This window comes from Sciurus carolinensis, chromosome 13, assembly GCF_902686445.1.
Source record: "Sciurus carolinensis chromosome 13, mSciCar1.2, whole genome shotgun sequence".
In the NCBI taxonomy this organism is placed as follows: Eukaryota; Metazoa; Chordata; class Mammalia; order Rodentia; family Sciuridae; genus Sciurus; species Sciurus carolinensis.
The window spans coordinates 64,796,104-64,809,791 of NC_062225.1; the positions used below are offsets into that span (position 1 = coordinate 64,796,104).

A 13,688-nucleotide genomic window follows, 5' to 3' on the forward strand; every position below is an offset into this window, starting at 1 on the left:
CACACGCTTGTAATCCCAGCGACTCAGGAGGCTGAGGCAGGAGGATCACCAAGTTCAAGGCCAGCTTTGGCAACTGAGACCCGACCTCAAAGAAAAATAAAAAGTGCTAGGGATGTGACTCAGTGGTAAAGCATCCCTGCGTTCAATCCTTAGTACCCAAACCAAACAAACTTTGAGCCTTAGTAACAAACAAAACAAAAACAAAAGAAAACTTTTTCTAAAGACCCCAATTCCTGAGAAGTAGAAGCATTGGTGGAGTTTAGACACCACATGCACCCGGAGACTGGGTGAGCCCTTTTTAGGATTCTTTTGAATGTTTTCCCATTGTACGTGTATCTCATATCTTGACAGATAAGTCCTTGGCAGAAGCTGGAAGTAAAAAGGAAAGTTGAACCAGATTCCTCCCAGCTTATTGTAATGCAAAAAAAAATTGATAATAATATCTCATATCATTGAAAACCCCAGGACAAATGCTAAACTAGTTGGATCCCTTAAGACAATAGGCACAGAGACTCATTGGAAATGGCTGTAACACTAATCCCTCCGAGGTAGCTCAGTGGTTCTCAATCCTAGCAGCCTCTAGGAGTCACTGGGGAGCTCCTAAAACATGCCAATACTCAAATTCCAGTCCCTCCCAGAGACTCGGATTTCACTGGCATTGAGGTGGAGCCTGAGAATCAGTACTTTGGTAGCACCACTTTCAAGCAAGATCTACTTGTTCGTCAAGGGCCAGCGTTCCCAAAGCAATGTGATGCAGGTATTCAGGGATTCAGGCGACAGGAACAGCGAGACACTGCCTGTTCTCAGCACCAGGGGGTATGTTGTTACCCTGGGTGGGAAGAGTAGAGGCCAGCCCCACCACAGACCCCCCGCCACACGACACATGACACAATCAGAAAGAGTGCATTCGATCCTCTTAAACATTTAATTAAGCACCTCCTACGCTGTCATGACAAAATGAAACTTGTTGAGGGTCACAGAGTCCTAATGAGAAATAAAAGTAAAAACAATTCTCCCAAAAGTTCCATTTAAGCCTGTCACAAGTGCTGCACTCTCTTCTGAGCATTTATTTTGAAAACAATTGTCAAAATGTAAATCCTCAGCACCCTAAAGATGACGTATCATTTCGGTTCGCTCTACCAGTCGATGATCATATTGCCAATGCCAGGTTTCCAGGTGGCAAAGAACAGTAATGCATCTGTTCGCCCAAGCCCACCCTCCCCAAGACTTGACACCCTGTGTGTGCTCCGGAAAGCACAGGGATGGTCCAAAGAGCCAGTCAGGACGGCAGCATTTGCTGTGCCTGGCTGCTCGGAATTCAGTTCCGTGGCTGTGCGTTGAACTCTGTACAAATGTTCTGGATGATCCTGGGGACGGATTTGTACAGGTTGTCAAACTCATCCACAAAGAAGGAGTGGTCCCTGGCAGGGTGAGTGGCAATGATCTCCAGCTCATCCTGTGCGGCCCATGCAACACCGATGGCGTAGGTGATCACTCCTGTGGGGACAAAGATCGGATGAAGCAAATGTCTCTAAGAAAAAGTGTTGCTAATGAATCTTCGTCTTTCTGCTGCCCTGTCAGCACAACCAAACCCCAAATCAGGAATGTGCCCAGCAAAAGATAAAACTCTATGGATCTCTAGGTTCTGGATTAAGATGAGGTATGGCCATTCATTCATTCACTCAATAAATACTGTTGAACATCCACTTAAGAGAGGAGGTAACAATTTTTAGTGGGAAAAACGGGGAGACTGCCTGCTGTGATAGTTCTTGATCTGGTTGGGGGCAGCTGGTTAGCTGGTGCTTGACCTTACTCTACAAAATCCTATTCCTACACCACCTTCAGCTTAGCCAGAGTGGATGAGCATGATGGCCATGAAACAGAGAGCAGAGCCTGGGGGTGGCCTTCCTGCCCAGGCACCTGCGCTGCAGCCCCCTGCCCCCATGGCCCATCTCATCTTCTAGGCGTCCCATCCTGCTGATGAGAAGCCATCCACACCTCACATAGCTCTGGTCTAATATGCTTTCAGTTGTCCATCATGCTGCATGTAAGCTGCCAGTCCCTTTTCTCACCTCTCCAGCTTCTTTCTTTGAATATCGTCTAGGTTAGGGGAAAACCAGCCTTGGGTTTTAAAATGCTTGCCAAGTGGCAGTGGGAACAGGTTTGCTGCAGAACTGAGCTTAGACTGACCAAGCCCATGTTTCTGCTCAAAAATAGAAAGACTATCCCCTAATAATTGCAACTCTTCAGATCCTTGAGACCACCCTTGCACAGAACCTTCTACTGACTAGTCTGACGGATGGTCATCCATTCTGGACTTGGATGATCCAAGGAACACAATGCTCAGTGCATTGTTAGGTGAATCATAGTGTTTAGCTGAGCAGGAACCTGCCTCCATGTAATTTGCATCTATTGGTCCCAGTTCTTTAGAGTTTCCCAGAATGTGATCCCCTGATAGCTCCCATTTCCTGCAGTCTTCTCTTTCCCTGAATAGGCCAAAGACACTCTCTGGGTTAGGCCCAAAGAAGGTACCTAGAGAAATAAGCGAGGGTGGGACAGATGTGCTAGAGAAAGCAGGACAGCCCTGGGCTTATAGCCAAGAGCTAGCCCATCTGCCACTCACTTTGGGATTTGGTTGCTTATGACCCTTAAACCAACTCTGCTAACATGAGACCAAGGGAATTTGTGACCGCTAGCACAAAGAATGTTACCATCCCACCATTGTGAATGTGCCCCCACCAGCTCTGCAAAGGGTGAGTCCCTGAGAAGACTTTGCCTGAGTGCACTGTATAGATACTTTGGTTTCTATACAAAGCACTACCCATTCATTAAGATTTGTTTTAGAAAGGATTTAAAGCAGCTCTCAAGAATACAAAAAATCCTGCAAAATAACCCATATAAAAAGTACGCACAGAAAAGGGAAAAATAATTGACCACTGCACTAAGTGAATTCTGTACCCTAGCACTTGGGTAGAGGCCTGTGGTTCCACTGATCACTTGGTTTAATTTTATCATTATTATTATTCCTGTTATTATTATCATCATTTGGAGTTTCTCCAGGCTGTTATATTTTCATGTTACTTTATGGCACTTTTCAGAACAGTGAAAATATATATATATATATATATATATATATATATATATATATACTTATTAAGGCATAAATGTGACTGATTTTCTAAACACAAAAGTATTTTGCTCATTTTTTTGTTTTTGAACTTCTCTTGACAACTTAGAAATTTTTGTATGGAAATATTTATTTAAATATTTTGCATCAAAATTTCTTTAGGTTTTTTTCCCCCCAGACCCCCAAGATCTAATTGGCAATTGTATACAAACATAGCACTACTATTATTATTAGTAATAGCATTATTATTCTTTAAAAGGTACTGAGACAACTCAGTGTCTTCAACACAACTAGGGATTTGATTATCTTTCATAGAAAGTAAAGAATCAAATTCCCTTTTAATGTCTCAAGCCCTAATGGGAAAAGCCTCAGGAGGTAGGAGGTACAGGCCGTGGGTTTCCAAGGACACAGGGGAGCCCCTGGCTGCCCCTCCCCCTTCCCTCTCTGCTCTTCAGTCACCTGTGGTATTTGCTCCCCCTGATGGCTTTGAACATTTTTGAAAGTCACAGACACACCAATGCACAGAAAAGCAGAACCTTCCTTGCCCTCCAAGGACAGTGTCCCCTGAGCCCTAGAGAGAAGCCTCAGCAGCCGGCTGAGCCAGGTCTGGCCTACCCTTCTGATGGGCGGCCATGGCTGGTATCCGCACATCGTCGTAGGACCTGCCATCGGTGATGAGGATCATCAGCTTCCTCTTGTTGGGCTTGGACTTCTTGAAGAGCTGCTCCAGAGCGTAGTGGATGGCAGCACCGGTGCTGGTGCCGCCGCTCCAGTACCCAACCCTCTTGATGGCGTTGAGGATGTCGGGCTTGGTGCTGTACTTGTCAAACCCAAACTCCAGCCGCTGCTCGTAGGTGTACTGCACGGCCCCGATGCGCGTGTCAGTGTCTGAGATCTCAAACTCCTTGCTGAGGTTGGCCACAAACTGCAGGACCGTGCGGAAGTTGCCGGTCCCCACGCTGCTGGAGCCGTCGATGACGAAGCCGATGTCTGCTGAGTTTAAGCAGGTCTTGCTGCAGGCCAGGCGGTCGGTGTCGCAGACCCGCTTCATCAGGGGCTGCATGGTCTTGGAGAGGCCCAACCAGCTCGGCACGTTGAATGAGTAGAAACCGTTTGTTCTGCACACGGCCTGGAAGACAGAGGGGACAGACACTCTCCAGGTCAGGGGTCAAGTCTCCCAGCCTGGCACCATTACCTTGGGCCTCCAGGTGGGTGAACTGGCAAACAGACTCCTGTTTGCTGTGCTAGCCCTTGTTGTGTGCCCTCTCCCTCTCAGTTCCCCTGGCTGGGCACTCGCTCAAAGACCTCTCCAGTCATCTCTGAACTCACTCCTGTCCCCTTAGCTGCCTCTGCCTTAGTGGGAGCCATTGTGCGAGGCGAATGCATAGGGAGACGTAAGGCACTGATTTCAGCTTCGGATTAATGCCTCTTCAGCTCCATTCATTTGTGCTGGCAGCCAGCCACTGGTGGGCACCAACACATGAGAGAATGAAGGAAAGCTTTTGTTCTGCTGGGGAAAACAGAGCACACACAAGAAATGACTGCAGGAATGTTTCCAGAGCAGCCTGCACCCAGTGGGAAGGGGCCCCAGAGTTTCTGAGTGGTCACACGGGTCAAGGTCACACTAGGTGCTCTTGGAGAGATTCTCTCATTAAATCCCCACCTCACCCTACAAGGGGAACTATGACCCACCATTGTGAGGGAGCAAACTGAGGGCCTGCTATAAGGGAACATCCCTGAGCCCCCAAAACTAGACCACCTCTCTGTCTGCCTTCAAATCCCAAGCTCTGCCCTCCAGACAACCTTGCCTCTAGGCAAACGAATATTTATTTACTTGTGCCCAAGCTTATTCCAGAAAAAATTCAAGTAGCTGCAAATAAACATTGAGCAAACTGGTTGGTGTGCTCCTAGAAGTGACTGGGCTCGTGTTCCTAAGGTGGGGCCTTCCTTCCTTGTCCTTGCCTTTAGGGGTCATAGAACGTGTCCGACCTGATGGCCACAGATGAACCTGCACGATTAAAAAATTATTTTGAAACAAGGAATGGCTTAATCCTTCCTAGGAAATACATCTTTTGCTGATTTGTAAAAATCTAAATGAGGTTACAAAACTCCATGGACAAGGGGGCACATGAGATAAGCGCTGGAGGTGAGCTGAGCCCATGGGTGGAGAGGAGGGATTCCTATCAGATGGCCTGTGGGAGATCCCAGCAGGGCAGAGTGGTGGTGCTGGCCAGGGACAGGAGACCTCTGGCTGAAGCACAGGGCCTGTGTGGTGTCACAGCAGTGGGGCCAGGAAGGAGGGCTGAGACCATGCTCCAGAGGCCGTAAGAACAAAGAGGGACAGTGAAGGATTTGGAGCAAGGACCCTACAGTTGTAGGAACTCTTTATAAAGCATGAGTTGAGCTTCACTATGAAATCTCTACGTGGGAGGCCCAAGGGAAAGGCAGACAGGATGTTAAGTACTGATATGAACTGGGGAGATGTCAATGAGATGAGATGAGGGAGGTGAAGTGGGAGCCGATGAGGAATTCTGGGATAGAGGGGGCTGTTCATGCAAAGTCCTGAGAAGTTTGGGCAGGAAAGATGATGAACTTGGCTTGCTGCATGTAGGACTTAAAGTTCTGACAGGGCTTCAGAAAAGAGAAAAGTCACCAGGTGTGGGGGCACATGCCTATAATCACAATGATTTGGGAGGTTGAGGTAGGAGGATCACAAGCTGGAGGCCAGCTTTAGCAACTTAGCAAGACACTGTCTAAAAATAAAAATTAAAAAGGGCTGGGGATGTAACTCAATGGTAGAGTACCCCTGAGCTCAATCCTTAGTTCAGGGGTGTAGGGGGAGTCCTTCATTAGGACAGAGATGACTGCAGAGCTCAAGAGATGAGAACTGAAGCTGTGGCCCTAGGGAGACTGGAGGGAGAAAGCCTTGACCAAGGAATGAGGACCAAGAAAGTCCACGTTCAGGGTACATAATGGAAAAAAAGAAGAGAGCAAGTGAAATAACAACTGCACAGTGCTAGGAAGTCAAGGAAGAGAATTTCTGGAAGTAAGAAGAGGTCAGCAGCTTGCTAGGCAGCAGGAGGTCAGGCCCTGTTAGTTCTGAATACATATAATATTAAAGCTGGAGGAGCATCAAAGACAAGCTTTTGCCAGTTGGGGTGGTACAGGCCTGAGACCCCAGCAACTCAGGAGGCTGAGGCAGGGGAATCACAAGTACAAGGCCAGCCTCCACAACTTAGCAAGATCCTGTCTCAAATTTTTAAAAAGTAAATGAAAAGAGCTGGGGATGTGGCTCAGTGGTAGAGCAGCCCTAGGTTCAAACCCCAGTGCCAAGAAACAATATAAAAAATAAAAACAAGCTGTCCAAGTCTGGCTGACTCTTCCTCCCTCCCTCCTTTCTGCCTTTCTTCCCTTTCCTTCAGCTGGAGACTTGCCTTGAAGGAAGGTTCAAGTGGAGTCCCACTGTAAAACACCAAAGGTGGCCTTAGTGGCCTGGGAACAGGAGGCCCAGTATCCCATCTGACCTGCCCCATCTCCAGCCAGGCATCTCCACAGAACCCAGGAGTGGCACTGGAAACATGGCCTGCCTAAGCCGTCTCGACACCTCCCTTCTCTTGTTTATCAGATGGATGAATTTGTAGCATATGTGTGTGTGAGAACACGTGTGTGTGACGGTGTGTACACTCATGTGCATGGTCATGTGTTTGTGTGAAGCCTCCCTTGGCTTCTTGGTCGAGGTCCCAGGTGTTGTGGGAGGAGCAAGGAAGAGCCCCCATGGAGACCTCGGTGACACTGCTCCTGCCCTCTTCCCAAGTTGCTGACCTTAGGGTGTGTGTGGGACTTCTCTCTGAGAGGGTAATTCCAGGTTCCCTCATTGGAGACCCTACTACCTAGATGCGGGCTTCACACACATTTGAAGGCCCAAGAGAACAAACAGCCTTGATGGCAGCATAGCTTTCAGAGTACAGGGCAGCTTGACTTTGGGGGAGTCTCTGGCACTTACGAACCTTGTTGGCAAAGCTGGGCTCCATCACATGCTGCTTCTCATTTTCCGCAGCAGCTTCCACAGTGATGAAGAAAATGTTGATTCCCGACTCTCTGGCAAGTCTTGAAGCCTCCTCCACTTTGTCTGTGGGCCAGCCGTCCACCAGCACGACAGCCACATTGGGAGCACCGCCTCTGTTTCCATTGGCTTTGGAAAAGAAGGTCTTGGTCACAAAGGAGATGGCCCGGCCTGGAAGAAAAAGAGACTCGTGCTTGAAGGGGTCACACCAATGATAGATTCCGGACTAGATCACAGCAGCACAAGGCAGTCCAGAAAAACACACTCACCCCTTCCCCAGTTGGTCCGTTTCATTTTTTGAACCACTTTACTTTCGGATGTACAATTCAGCAGCATTTGTGGGTGCACAATCAGTGACCTGGGCACATTCACAATGCCACGCAGCTGTCACATTGCCCCCTCAGTTTCATTTTAAGTCTTTAACTTCTAATTACTTCTTGCTTTGAAAAAAGTTGGAGAGACCAGCAAAGGGAAAGGCTTTCATGGAAACAGAAGGGCCCCTTTTCTGCCTGGGTGCCAGACTCACACTGAGCTCTAAGCTGTCCCATGTGTCTTAGAGCATGGGTAGGAGGAGTTGACCTGGAGTGACAGTAGCCTTTTCTTGGCTTCCTAAAGCCTGGGCGAGCCCAGTGTTCCAGGAGCTGCTGGGCTGCAGGACTGTATTCTGAGGTCAGCAGTGTCTTGCCTTCAGTTCCAGGCCAGGGGCACCAATCCGGCTGGCCAGGGAAGAGCTATACCACTAGGAACTGAGAGACTGTGTTCTAGCCCTGGCTGTGCCAACTACTGGCTGTGTGGCCCTGGATAGGTCACTCACAGTCTCTGGGTCTAGACTTCCAGGCCAATGACCTACTTCAGCTGAGTGCAACAGTCATGGGGCTTTCTGAAACCTCGACATGGCTTTCTCTAGTGTGTATTTCACACTGTGCAGGGTCTCAGGACATTTTCAGAGTCATCTTGATGACAAACTGTTCCACTTTTCTAGTAATTTCCCAGTCTCAGTGCTGAAAGTCCAGGTTCCCCTTGGCAAATTGGGATGACTAGGCTCCCATCCTGGGTTCTGGGGAGCCCTGTATGTGTGTGTATATATACCCACACATCCTTCGAAATTATACACAGGATCTGGTGTGTGAGTACTGTCTGGATTGCAAGGCCATATTCTTTTTGGAGATTCTCAAGTGAGTTCTTAATAACAGTTAACAACCACCTTCTTTTGGTTTTTGGACAAATATTACACTCAATGCTTTTCTGGTTTGGGTGGTATAATCTTACCTGTCAAATGAAAGCATCAAATGGTTATGTACAAAGTCCTGGAGAAGTGTCTTAGTGGACCCACATGAACTGGCTGCACAGAACCTGGTTGCTAAGGAAAAACTGGTTGCTAAAAATCTGCTTCCAGGGCAAGGATAATTTCCATCAAGTCCCAGAGACCCAGCAGTCCTCTCTGGCTTAATATTAGGCACCATAAGGGAGCCAGAAGGTCACTTTGACCCCACACAACCTTGAGTCCAGTTGAATCCACAGTGAACCAGTGCTTGATGCACATTCCATTCACCTTGCTGTGGCTTTTGTTGTTGTTTTCTTTTTCATACTAGGGATTGAACTCAGGGACACCTAACCACTGATCCACATCCTCAGGCCTTTTTTTTTTTTTTTTTTTTTTTTTTCAGGTTCGGACAGACGTGTTTATTGGGGTGGTGGTGGGTCTCAGTCCTTGAGGGAAAAGTGCACCTTGTCATTGACCATCTTGCTCTCAGCGTTGAGGCGGATCTGGGCCAGCACGTTCACTGTCTGCTTGCTGCTCAGCCCTGTCTTCTTGGTCTGGAACTTTCTCAGTAGGTCCTTGGTGGTCACGGGCTTCTGCATCAGGTAACGGTGCACAGCATCCTCGGTCACCTGCATGTCACCACTGCAGGGCATGGACTTCCCAGAGGGCGGCTGTGGGGTTGACTTCCTGGACAGGCTCTGGGGTGCTGCGCCCAGCCGTAAACGCTTGGCAGCTGGTGTCTCGCTGGCTCGCTTCCCTTGCTCCAGTTTGCTGGCAGCTGCCTGCAGGGTGGAGGAGGTGCTGGTGCCCTCTGCGCTGGGCATGCCGGGGCGGTTGCTGCCCCGCGAGCTGCTTCCCGACAGCTTCTGCTCCCTCTTGAGGGATGTCTTCTTCTTCGCCATGAAGAGGGCTGAGCAGGCCTCGCTGTTGATGTCGCTCTCCTCTGAGCTGTCCCACTCATCGCTGCTGTCTTTCCTGCTCCTCTTCTCCTGCGGGGTGGGGGCCTTCTTCTCCTTGTCCTCCTCGGGTGGCTTCTCCTCCTCGCTGGTCTCACTGTGCTCCTCAACGCCTTTGGGCCCGTCCTCCTGCTGCGTGGCTTTGGGCTTGCCCTCAGTCTCGTCCTGGGAGCTGCTGGAGCCGTCAGACATGAGGTCCACCTCCTGGTCCTCAAAGGCCTTGTCCCAGCCCTTCTTCTTCTTCCTGCCCGCCTTGGTCAGAGGCACCTTCTTCTTGGTCTTGGGGGCTCTGCTGCCCTCCTCACCACTGGCGTCGCTGTCGTCGGAGGACATCTCCAGGTCGTCCTCCAGGTTGTGGATGCACAGCTCGCTGGCCTTCCTGCAGCCTCGCTTCTCCTTCCCCTCCTCATCCTTGTCCTGGTCCTGGTCCTTGAGCCGCCGCTGCTCCATGATGCTGAAGTGGTTCAGGACCTTGTTCTTCCTCTCCCACTCCTCCTCGGCCTCCTCAGAGGTCAGCGTGAGGTGTCGAGCCAGTGGCGTGAAATTGTACCAGCTGTGCACAGGAAAGGCCTCGAAGGCCCCGTCGGGGCACTGGGTGAAGATGTAGTAGGATGTGTTCTCCGTCACGCCTCCCTTCTTTATGCCCTTGAACTTTCTGCCTGATTTTCCATTGACACTCAGGAGCCAGGGCTGGTTCTCGGGTTGGAATTCCTTGAGGATGATGCCATACTTTTTCCGGCGAGCCTCTTCCCGGAGCTTGTGGTTAAACTCACTGCCGGCGCTTGACTCAGGCATCTCCTCCTCCTGGTAAATCTTCTTATTACTCAAGTCCCTCTCCAGCCGGGCCTGATTCCACGTAGCAAAGTTGACTTTATCGGCTGCATTGAAAGCCATTATGTTATATTTTTTGGTTGTGTTCTTGGGAACTCGAACAACATACTCAGTGACATTCTGAGTGCCAGGACCCAGGGCCGCCATGGTCAGTGGTCGGTAGCTCAGGTTCAGTCCAACCTGGATTCTGTTCGCCTGGCGCGCGGCCCGCGTTCCTCAGTTCCGGGAAAGCGGCCCTCTAGGTGTCAGGCCTCCGATCTGGAGCGAGGACTCCTAGCACTAGGCGCCGGCGACCCTGGGAAAATCACCCGGAAGTGGTGCTCCCACGTCTCCTTCCGCGCCTGCGCCGCAGCCCGACCGGAAGCGGAAGTCGTCTGTAGACCGCTGCGAGACTGCACCCTCCTCCGTGGTTGTGGGCCAGTCAAGACCATAATATGTGTTTTCCCCTCTCCGCCCCATCCCACACTCTGCACACACAGGCCCAATCTGAGACAAATCAACTGCCTTCTGTGGTCTCCTTAGGCCTTTTTTATATTTTATTTAGAGACTGGGTCGCTTAGGGCCTTGCTAAGTTGCTGAGGCTGACTTTGAACTCGCCATCTTCCTGCCTCAGCCTCCAGAGCTGCTGGGATTACAGGCATGCGCTATTGCGCCTGGCTTGTGGTGGGTCTTGAAACCGGAGGCTGGACGTCTGAAAACTACATTGTCCATACTCTCTTGCATCTAGATTTCTAGTTTTGTTTTAGTTTCACAAATTGATGAATTTACATGAGATTTAGAAGGTGAAAATAGGCAGAGGGTGTACTTTCCTTTCAGCCGTTTCTGCTGGTCAGAATCTGTAGAGTATTTGACTTCTCTTGGAACACCATTGGCAGAGATGCTTGTGTTAGTTACTAGCTTCAATGGTGCTAGGTGGTAAGGTGCAGAACAGCCCTTTTGTGGGTATCAATGGGGCAAGGAGGACTTGGGTTTGGAGTTGGCAGTTGTGGAAGAAGCTTCCTAGCAGAAGCAGGCTCCAGAAGAGGCTGTGGTGGCAGAATTCAGAAAGTTGTTTCCGGATCTTGGAAGAGGTAGAAGCTCCCTTGGATTCAAGCCCTGGTTCTGAAACAAGCCTACAGTCTGCTTCTTCAGCTCTTTCTATAATTCTCATAATGTTAAATGCTCTGAAATACATTACTTTATACCTGAATCAGCTCGATTCTATCCTCTGAACCCAAACCCTGAACCAGAGGCAGAGTTTAGACATGTCATCTACTGATTAGGTTAAGACACCTTTCTGATCTCCTCAGGGAAGTTAGGTGTTTTCTGAAGATTATCTCCAGTGGAATTTTGCTAATGGAAAGATTAAGTTGAGAACAAGTCAGAAATCAACTTCATCATGTTTGTAATGAAGATGCTTTGGATTCTGGGGCATGGAGAGCAGCAGGTTGGCCAGCGTTTATTTAACATTGTCCAAAGGTGAAAGATCTGTATTTACTTGATTCTTATGTTTGATGGCTACAAAAATGTTCTCTGAGGGTTGGGGGAGGGAAATAACTAATCAGATTTTCTGTAACTCCAAAGACACTCCCTCAAGGAAAGTTCTGCTCTCGGCAAATGTGGTTCACATCTCCATTCCTTTGGATTTGGATGGTATGAACAGGTTCCCTGAGAAGATGATAATCAGCCCCCCTAATGTCCCCAAAGCCAGGTTACCATTTATACATTAATAACATATTGGCTTGAGCTTTTTGACATTCTGAGCATTCTTAGTGTAAAAGTGTGAAACTGTTAAGCTGTTTCCTAATGCCCAGATACCTCTGGGTGAAATGATAAAATGTGGAGTTTCTGAACCTGCTCCACTTGAGGATTAGATCTTGAACTTCTGGTTCCCCTCCAAAGGCTCAGACATCACAGGATATTCATCTTGAAATAGAGGACAAGTGTCTTTTTGCAGAGTCATTGCTACAACAATAGCAGATAGGAACAAGACTCCCAAGGAGCACTGAGCTTCTTCCTGAATGGAATTGGTGTTGGAATTTAATGTTAAATGTTGGCAAATTGGAGGCCAACCAGGAAATAGTCACAACAGCAGTCCTGCTTGTCCTGAACGAACCAAGCGAGCTGGAACTAGATGGCACATGTTTTGACAATTCTTGCCACCTGAATCCATTATAATACTTTAGAAAAGATACAGATGTTATATGAGTCATTTTTTGATGGATTATTTTTTCCCCTCCTTCAATATAGAATGTTAGAAGACAACCATGTAAAAAGAGAACCATGGTAACAAGATAGAATTATTTGAAGCTGGGTCACATACCTACATTAGAAAGCCCTCCTCTCTGGGTAATTTTCTCAATAGCTGTCTTCAGGTCTTGAGAATTCATGTGAGTTTTGAGGTTAAACTGGGTAGCAGGGTTGTCACTGAAGAGTTAGAACAAAAAATAAAAATTAGCTCAAAAGTTTTTACTGTCAAGAAAGGTAGAAATCATAGTTAATTCTTTTACACACCAAGAGAATGGCAGCTGCTTCAAAGCCTTAAACTGTGGTTCACAAAATGTTCCACTGTGGACAGAGGGTTGGAAAGACAGGAAGACGGGGATCCTCCATGGGGTATGGAGAGAGACAGGCTATTTCGGAACTGTGACCCACTGTATGGTGCATGATCTGTGTAGTCACACAGGGCCCACACTTGGTTTACTGCTTTGCTATCACCTCCTGGGATTCTTAACGATTTTGGAAAGACCTGAAAATTATGGGACTATTTTTGGGCTGTAACTTGGTAAGTCCTCAAGAAGGGGGATGGAGACTTTTTCCTTGGTAGTATTAGAGATTGAACCCAAGAACTCCTGCATGCTAGGCAAGAGCTTTACCACTGAGCTACACTCCAAACCTGGGAGGAGAATTTTCAAAGCATCTTTTCCAAGAACCCCAGAAGTAGCTCAATTGAGAAGCTGACGAGGTGGCTGACTGTGGATTTCTATTGAGTTTTTTGGGGACAAGATAAATAATGCAGTCACCAGGACCTAACGGAGAGCAGACATTCTCTGCTTCTCTCCCACCCTTTCTTCTTCTCTCTTTTCTCATCTTCCTGGGTCTCTCAAGGTGATCTGAGTTATTTCCGTCAGATATGCTAATCAAAATGGCAGGTGGGGAGGTGGGAAGCCACTTTCAGGGAAGGCAGGAAATTTAAAACAAGTTCAACCAAGGTGGGACCTTGGGGCAACTCCCAACCAGATGAAAACTGAGTTCCCTGGTTAGGATTAAATGAAAACAAGCAAACAACAGCAAAGCCATCAGGAAATGGGCAGTTGTGGGCCTCTGGGCTGAGCATCAGGTGTCGTGATCTGAGGATGTAGTCATAAGATGCGGGAGGAGGAGGGACGTGAGGGAGCACTGGGGATTCCACTGTCATGTTCTTCCCTCCAGGGTCGTGGGCTCAGGGTTAACATGCTTACAGCACAA

General features: G+C 48.5%; 2 protein-coding genes across 3 annotated transcripts in view; both read right to left on the minus strand.

The window, feature by feature from the left end:
• Positions 1 to 902: 902 nt before the first annotated feature.
• Vit (vitrin) overlaps positions 903 to 13,688 on the minus strand; it is a 110,148-nt gene continuing 97,362 nt past the window's right edge. For both annotated transcript variants that reach the window (XM_047522679.1, XM_047522678.1), the window contains 4 exons: positions 12,544 to 12,647; positions 7,135 to 7,361; positions 3,743 to 4,256; positions 903 to 1,497 (listed from right to left, as the gene is read on the minus strand). In XM_047522679.1, coding sequence (XP_047378635.1) covers positions 1,319 to 1,497; positions 3,743 to 4,256; positions 7,135 to 7,361; positions 12,544 to 12,647 — 1,024 coding nt within the window. In that variant the 3' untranslated portion in view covers positions 903 to 1,318. The remainder of the gene's footprint in view (positions 1,498 to 3,742; positions 4,257 to 7,134; positions 7,362 to 12,543; positions 12,648 to 13,688) is intronic.
• LOC124963152 (general transcription factor IIF subunit 1-like) lies at positions 8,829 to 10,396 on the minus strand. The gene has a single exon (XM_047522680.1). It carries the CDS (start codon positions 10,386 to 10,388, stop codon positions 8,895 to 8,897), a length of 1,494 nt encoding a protein of 497 aa, XP_047378636.1. The 5' UTR covers positions 10,389 to 10,396; the 3' UTR covers positions 8,829 to 8,894.